Source organism: Chroicocephalus ridibundus, chromosome 30, assembly GCF_963924245.1.
Source record: "Chroicocephalus ridibundus chromosome 30, bChrRid1.1, whole genome shotgun sequence".
NCBI classification, from domain to species: Eukaryota; Metazoa; Chordata; class Aves; order Charadriiformes; family Laridae; genus Chroicocephalus; species Chroicocephalus ridibundus.
In genome coordinates, this window is record NC_086313.1 from 411250 (window position 1) to 417880 (window position 6631).

General features: G+C 68.5%; 1 protein-coding gene across 2 annotated transcripts; it reads left to right on the plus strand.

The window, feature by feature from the left end:
• Nucleotides 1–148: 148 nt before the first annotated feature.
• Nucleotides 149–6366, plus strand: LOC134508057 (collagen alpha-2(I) chain-like). Of its 2 annotated transcripts, XM_063319124.1 has the most exons (7): nt 149–379; nt 1717–1814; nt 2787–2889; nt 3250–3332; nt 4568–4696; nt 5298–5529; nt 5566–6366. In XM_063319124.1, the coding sequence occupies exons 1-7, from the start codon at nt 207–209 to the stop codon at nt 5597–5599; spliced, it is 852 nt and encodes a 283-aa protein (XP_063175194.1). In that variant the 5' UTR covers nt 149–206; the 3' UTR covers nt 5600–6366. The 2 variants fall into 2 exon arrangements, with proteins under 2 accessions (XP_063175194.1, XP_063175193.1); XM_063319123.1 differs by having other exon boundaries at nt 5298–6366.
• The last annotated feature ends 265 nt before the right edge of the window (nt 6367–6631 follow it).

A 6631-nucleotide genomic window follows, 5' to 3' on the forward strand; every position in this document is an offset into this window, starting at 1 on the left:
CGGCCGGCGACCAATGGGAGCGGCCGGCGACCAATGGGAGCGCCCGGTGCTGGCGGTAAGGGGGCGGGGCCAACCACCCAAGATGGCTGCCGCCCTCAGTCAAGATGGCGGAGGGGGCGGGGCCAACCACCCAAGATGGCTGCCGCCCTCAGTCAAGATGGCGGCGGGGGGGGGAGAGGCAGGGCAACGCGCCGCCCTCAACCAAAATGGCGCTCGAGACGGCTTCAACCTCCCCTCAGCCAGGCCCCGCCTCCCGCCCCGCGCGCACGCTCATTGGCGGAGGGGCGGCGAGGGCGGCGGCGATTGGAGGAGGCGGCGGCCGCCGTGAGGTCGCGCTGCGGCCCGGCGGCGGCGGCAATGGAGATGGAGGCGATGGAGGGTCGGTGAGGGGCTGGGGTGTCCGGGGCTGGGGGTGTCCGGGGCGTTTGTTTTGGTGGGGTCGCCGTGGGGAAGGGGGGGTTGGGGCTGTAGGGGGGGTGTGTGTGTGTGTGTGTGTGTGTGTGTGTGTGTGGTGTGTGTGACAGGAGGAGGGGGGTTGTGGGGGGTGGTTGTGGAGGGTCCGCCATGTTGGGGGGGGTGGTTTATGTAGGGTCTCCATAGGGATGCGTATCCACAGGCTTTCCATAGGGCCCTGTATCCATACGCTCTCCGTAGGGCCGCGTATCCACAGGCTTTCCATGGGGCCCATTTATCCGTAGGCTCTCCATAGGGATGCGTATCCGTAGGCTCTCCGTAGGGATGTGTATCCAGGGGCTCTCCGTAGGGATGCGTATCCGTAAGCTCTCCCGTGCCCGTGTATCCATAGGCTCTCCGTAGGGATGTGTATCCGTAGGGATGCGTATCCGTAAGCTCTCCCGTGCCCGTGTATCCATAGGCTCTCTGTAGGGATGTGTATCCGTAGGGATGCGTATCCGTAGGCTCTCCCGTGCCCATGTATCCATAGGCTCTCGTAGGGATGTGTATCCGTAGGGATGTGTATCCGTAGGGATGCGTATCCGTGGGCTCTCTGTAGGGATGTGTATCCGTAGGGATGTGTATCCATAGGGATGCGTATCCGTGGGCTCTCCGTAGGGATGTGTATCTGTGGGCTTTCCGTGCCCGTGTATCCGTAGGCTCTCCGTAGGGATGTGTATCCGTAGGGATGCATATCCGGAGGGATGTGTATCCATAGGCTCTCCCGTGCCCGTGTATCCGTAGGCTCTCCGTAGGATGTGTATCCGGAGGGATGTGTATCCGTAGGCTCTCCCGTGCCCGTGTATCCGTAGGCTCTCCGTAGGGATGTGTATCCGTAGGGATGTGTATCCGTAGGGATGTGTATCCGTAGGCTCTCCGTAGGGATGCGTATCCGGAGGGATGTGTATCCGTAGGGATATGTATCCGTAGCTCTCCCGTGCCCTGTATCCGTAGGCTCTCCGTAGGGATGTGTATCCGTAGGGATATGTATCCGTAGGCTCTCCCGTGCCCCTGTATCCGTAGGCTCTCCGTAGGGATGCGTATCCCGATCCTTCTGTGTAGGGATGTGTATCCGTAGGCTCTCCGTAGGGATGCGTATCCGTAGGGATGCGTATCCGTAGGGATGTGTATCCGTAGGATGCGTATCCGTAGGGATGTGTATCCGTAGGCTCTCCCGTGCCCCTGTATCCGTAGGCTCTCCGTAGGGATGCGTATCCGTAGGGATATGTATCCGTAGGCTCTCCCGTGCCCCTGTATCCGTAGGCTCTCCGGAGGCGCTGGACGCGGCGGCGCTGGAGCTGCTGGAGGCGCTGGAGTCGCTGCAGCGGAAGCGGCAGGAGCTCGGCCACCTCCTGCGGCAGGTGACGGCGGGGACGTGCCAACCCCCCCCATGGGGACACACCGGCCCTGTCCCCGTGTCCCCAGGGGTGGCTGTTCCTGTCCCCGTGTCACCCGTGTCCCCTGTCCCCGGGGGTGGTTGTCCCTGTCCCCATGTCCCCCGTGTCCCCTGTCCCCAGGGGTGGCTGTCCCTGTCCCCGTGTCCCCGTGTCACCCGTGTCCCCTGTCCCCAGGGGTGGCTGTCCCTGTCCCCGTGTCCCCTGTCCCTGGGGGTGGCTGTCCCTGTCCCCGTGTCCCCCGTGTCCCCAGGGGTGGCTGTCCCTGTCCCCGTGTCCCGTGTCACCTGTGTCCCCTGTCCCCGTGTCACCCGTGTCCCCTGTCCCCAGGGGTGGCTGTTCCTGTCCCCGTGTCCCCATGTCCCCCGTGTCCCTGTCCCCAGGGGTGGCTGTCCCTGTCCCCGTGTCCCCGTGTCACCCGTGTCCCCGTGTCCCGTGTCCCGTGTCCCCGTGTCACCCGTGTCACCCGTGTCCCCTGTCCCCAGGGGTGGCTGTCCCTGTCCCCGTGTCCCCGTGTCCCCCGTGTCCCCGTGTCCCCGGGGGTGGCTGTCCCTGTCCCGTGTCCCCGTGTCACCCGTGTCCCCGTGTCCCCAGGGGTGGCTGTCCCTGTCCCCGTGTCCCCGTGTCACCCGTGTCCCCTGTCCCCGGGGGTGGCTGTCCCTGTCCCCGTGTCCCCGTTTCCCCCGTGTCCCCCTGTCCCCGGGGGTGGCTGTCCCTGTCCCCGTGTCCCCGTGTCCCCCGTGTCCCCTGTCCCCAGGGGTGGCTGTCCCTGTCCCCGTGTCCCCGTGTCACCCGTGTCCCCTGTCCCCAGGGGTGGCTGTCCTGTCCCCGTGTCCCCGTGTCACCCGTGTCCCCTGTCCCAGGGGTGGCTGTCCCTGTCCCCGTGTCACCATGTCCCCTGTCCCCTGTCCCCGTGTCACCCGTGTCCCCTGTCCCCAGGGGTGGCTGTCCCTGTCCAGGCCCGGTACTCCCTGGGCTGTCACCGCGTCTCGTCCCTGCAGTACGGGGCCACCATGGTCCCCCGCGTCCGCGTCCTCCCCAGGTGACATCGGGGGGGGGGGTGGTGTGACACTGAGGGGGGGGGACAGGGACACCCGGGGACCCACTGGAGGGGGTGGACACAAGAAGGGCCGTGGGGACACATGGGGGGGCACAGGGCTGGGGGTGACGCGGGTGTCCCAAGGAGGGGGTGGCACCGATGACATCTCTCTGGGGGGGGGGTGTGACATGGGTGGTGTCCCCATTTAGGGGGGGGGGGGTGTGACACCGGTGTCCCAAATTTGGGGGGGGGGGGGGGAGAGGGGAGATTTTAGGGTGCGGGGGTGGCGCGGGGGGGGGAGGGGGGGTGACGGGGCGTCCCCACGGGGAGGTGACACCCGTGTCCCCCTGTCCCCCCCCCAAGGCAGGACGCGGGGGGGGCCTGTGCTTCCAGGAGGTGCGGGGACGGACCCCCAAGAGCCCGACCCCCAGCTGGGGGGGGTGACGGTGAGGGGGGGGGGCGTCCCATGGGGGCTGGGGGGGGATTTTCAGTGCTGGGGGGGGGATTTTTGGATGCTGGGGGGGGTCCCATGGGTGCTGGGGGGGATTTTTGGTGCTGGGGGGGGGTCCCATGGGTGCTGGGGGGGGGATTTTGGGGGCTGGGGGGGTCCCATGGGTGCTGGGGGGGGGATTTTTGGATGCTGGGGGGGTCCCATGGGTGCTGGGGGGGGATTTTGGGGGGCTCTGGGGGATCCCATGGGGGCTGGGGGGGGATTTTCAGTGCTGGGGGGGGATTTTTGGTGCTGGGGGGGGATTTGGGATGCTGGGGGGGGGGGTCCCATGGGTGCTGGGGGGGGATTTTGGGATGCTGGGGGGGGTCCCATGGCTGCTGGGGGGGATTTTTGGTGCTGGGGGGGGGGATTTTGGGATGCCGGGGGGGGGGTCCCATGGGGGCTGGGGGGGGATTTTCAGGGCTGGGGGGGGGTCCCATGGGTGCTGGGGGGGATTTTGGGGGGCTGGGGGGGGTCCCATGGGTGCTGGGGGGGGGATTTTGGGATGCTGGGGGGTCCCATGGGTGCTGGGGGGGATTTTCGGTGCTGGGGGGGGCATTTTTTGGTGCTGGGGGGGATTTTGGGATGCTGGGGGGGGGTCCTATGGGTGCTGGGGGGGGGATTTTGGGATGCTGGGGGGTCCCATGGGTGCTGGGGGGGGATTTTTGGTGCTGGGGGGGGGGGGATTTTGGGGGGCTGGGGGGGGTCCCGTGGGTGCTGGGGGGGGGGGATTTTCAGTGCTGGGGGGGGGGATTTTTGGTGCTGGGGGGGTCCCATGGCTGCTGGGGAGGGATTTTGGGGGGCTGGGGGGGGGTCCCATGGGTGCTGGGGGGGATTTTTGGTGCTGGGGGGGTCCCATGGCTGCTGGGGAGGGATTTTGGGGGGCTGGGGGGGGTCCCATGGGTGCTGGGGGGGATTTTTGGTGCTGGGGGGGGATTTTGGGATGCTGGGGGGGGTCCCATGGGTGCTGGGGGGGGGGATTTTTGGTGCTGGGGGGGGATTTTGGGATGCTGGGGGGGGGATTTTGGGGGGCTGGGGGGGTCCCATGGGTGCTGGGGGGGGATTTTTGGTGCTGGGGGGGTCCCATGGGTGCCGGGGGGGGGGGGATTTTGGGGTGCTGGGGGGGGGTCCCCAATAATTTTTGGGGTGTTTGCTGACTTTTGCCCCCCCCCCCCCCCCCAAAAAAAAAAGGGCTGCGGCAGCGTCGGGCTCCCCCAGCCAAAGGGGGGGCCCCCCCTCGGCGCCCCCCCGACCCCCTCACTTGGTTCGGGGTCCTAGTGCCCCCCAGCCTGCGGCAGGCCCAGGGCAGCTTCGTCCAGGGTGAGGGGGGGGGACACCCCAAAATCCCGGGGGGGGGGCCCCAAAATGTGTGGGGGTGTCCCCAAAACCTGGGGGGGGGTGTCCCCAAAACCTGGGGGGGGGCTCCCAAAATTCGGGGGGGGGGGGCGGTGTCCTCAAGATTCAAGGACGCCCCCAAAATTCGGGGCAAAACCCCGGGGGGGGGGGGGTCCCAAATCCTTGGGGGGGGGTCCCCAGAATTCGGGGGGGGGGGGGGGGAGAGGGGCCAAAAGTGGGGGGGGGTCCCCCAAAATTCGGGGGGGTGTCCCCAAAATTTGGGGGGGGTCCCAAAATCGGGAGGGGAGTGTCCCCAAATCTGGGGGGGGGGCCCAAAATTCGGGGGGGTCCCCAAATCTGGGGGGGGGGGCCCCAAAATTCGGGGGGGGTCCCCAAATCTGGGGGGGGTGTCCCCAAATCTGGGGGGGCCCAAAATTTGGCGGGGGGGTCCCCAAAACTGGGGGGGGGGGGGCAAAACTGGGAGGAGCCTAAAGGTCGTGACGGCGCGTCACGTCCCGGTGTGTCCCCCCCGTGTCCCTTTGTCACCCCCCCCCCCGTGACCCCCCCCCGTGTCCCCTGTCCCCAGGGGTGACGGTGGCCCTGGAGGTGGCCGGGCTACAGGAGGCCGTGACGGTGGCCACCGCCCGCTACCGCGCCCTCCTGCGCCGCACGCGTCCCCCGCGGGGGAAGACGGGTGACACCCAGAGCCGCGGTGACGCAGGGAGCGCAGGTGACACGGGGACCCGCGGGGACACCGTGGCTATGGGTGACACGGGGACCCCGGGTGACGCCGAGACCCTCGGGGACAGCAAGACCCCGGGTGACGTGGGGAGCCCTGGGGACACCGGGACCCTGGGTGACATGGGGAGCCCTGGGGACACTGGGTGACACCGAGACCCCTGGGGACACCGAGACCCTCGGGGACAGCAAGACCCCGGGTGACATGGGGAGCCCTGGGGACACTGGGTGACACCGAGACCCTTGGGGACACCGAGACCCTTGGGGACACCAAGACCCTGGGGGACACCGAGACCCCGGGTGACACCAAGACCCTGGGTGACATGGGGAGCCCTGGGGACACTGGGACCCTGGGTGACATGGGGACCCCAGGTGACACCAAGACCCTGGGTGACACGGGGAGCCCTGGGGACACCGGGACACTGGGTGACACCGAGACCCCTGGGGACGTGGGGACCCCGGGTGACACCAAGACCCTTGGGGACATGGGGACCCCGGGTGACACCAAGACCCTGGGTGACATGGGGAGCCCTGGGGACACCGGGACACTGGGTGACACCGAGACCCCTAGGGACATGGGGACCCCGGGTGACACCAAGACCCTTGGGGACACCAAGACCCCGGGTGACATGGGGAGCCCTGGGGACACTGGGTGACACCGAGACCCCTGGGGACATGGGGACACTGGGTGACACCGAGACCCTCGGGGACGCTGAGGTGGTTGGGGCCATGGGGACCCTTGGGGCCACCGAGGCCACCAGTGCCCCCGGGTGACACGGAGAGCCCCGGGGCCACGGGGACGGCGGTGACACCGCGCCCCCCCCGTGTGACGCAGAGACCCCCGGGGACGCCGAGGAGCCAGGGGACGCCGCGCGGCCGGGTGACACCGACACGGACACGGACACGGACACCTCGTCGCCGGGTGACGCGGGGACTCCCTGTGCCACCCCCCGCCCCGTGACGGGGCCACCCGCCGGCTGTCCCCTCCCCCCAATAAAGGCGTGGCCCGTGTCACCGGCTGTCCCCAACCCGGCCGCCATCTTGGGGCCACACCCCCACACCCCCCCTTGGCGGCCATCTTGGTGCCACTCCCATGTCACCTGGCGGCCATCTTGGTGCCACACCCCCCTTGGTGGCACTTGGCGGCCATCTTGGAGCCACTCCAATGTCACCCGGCGGCCA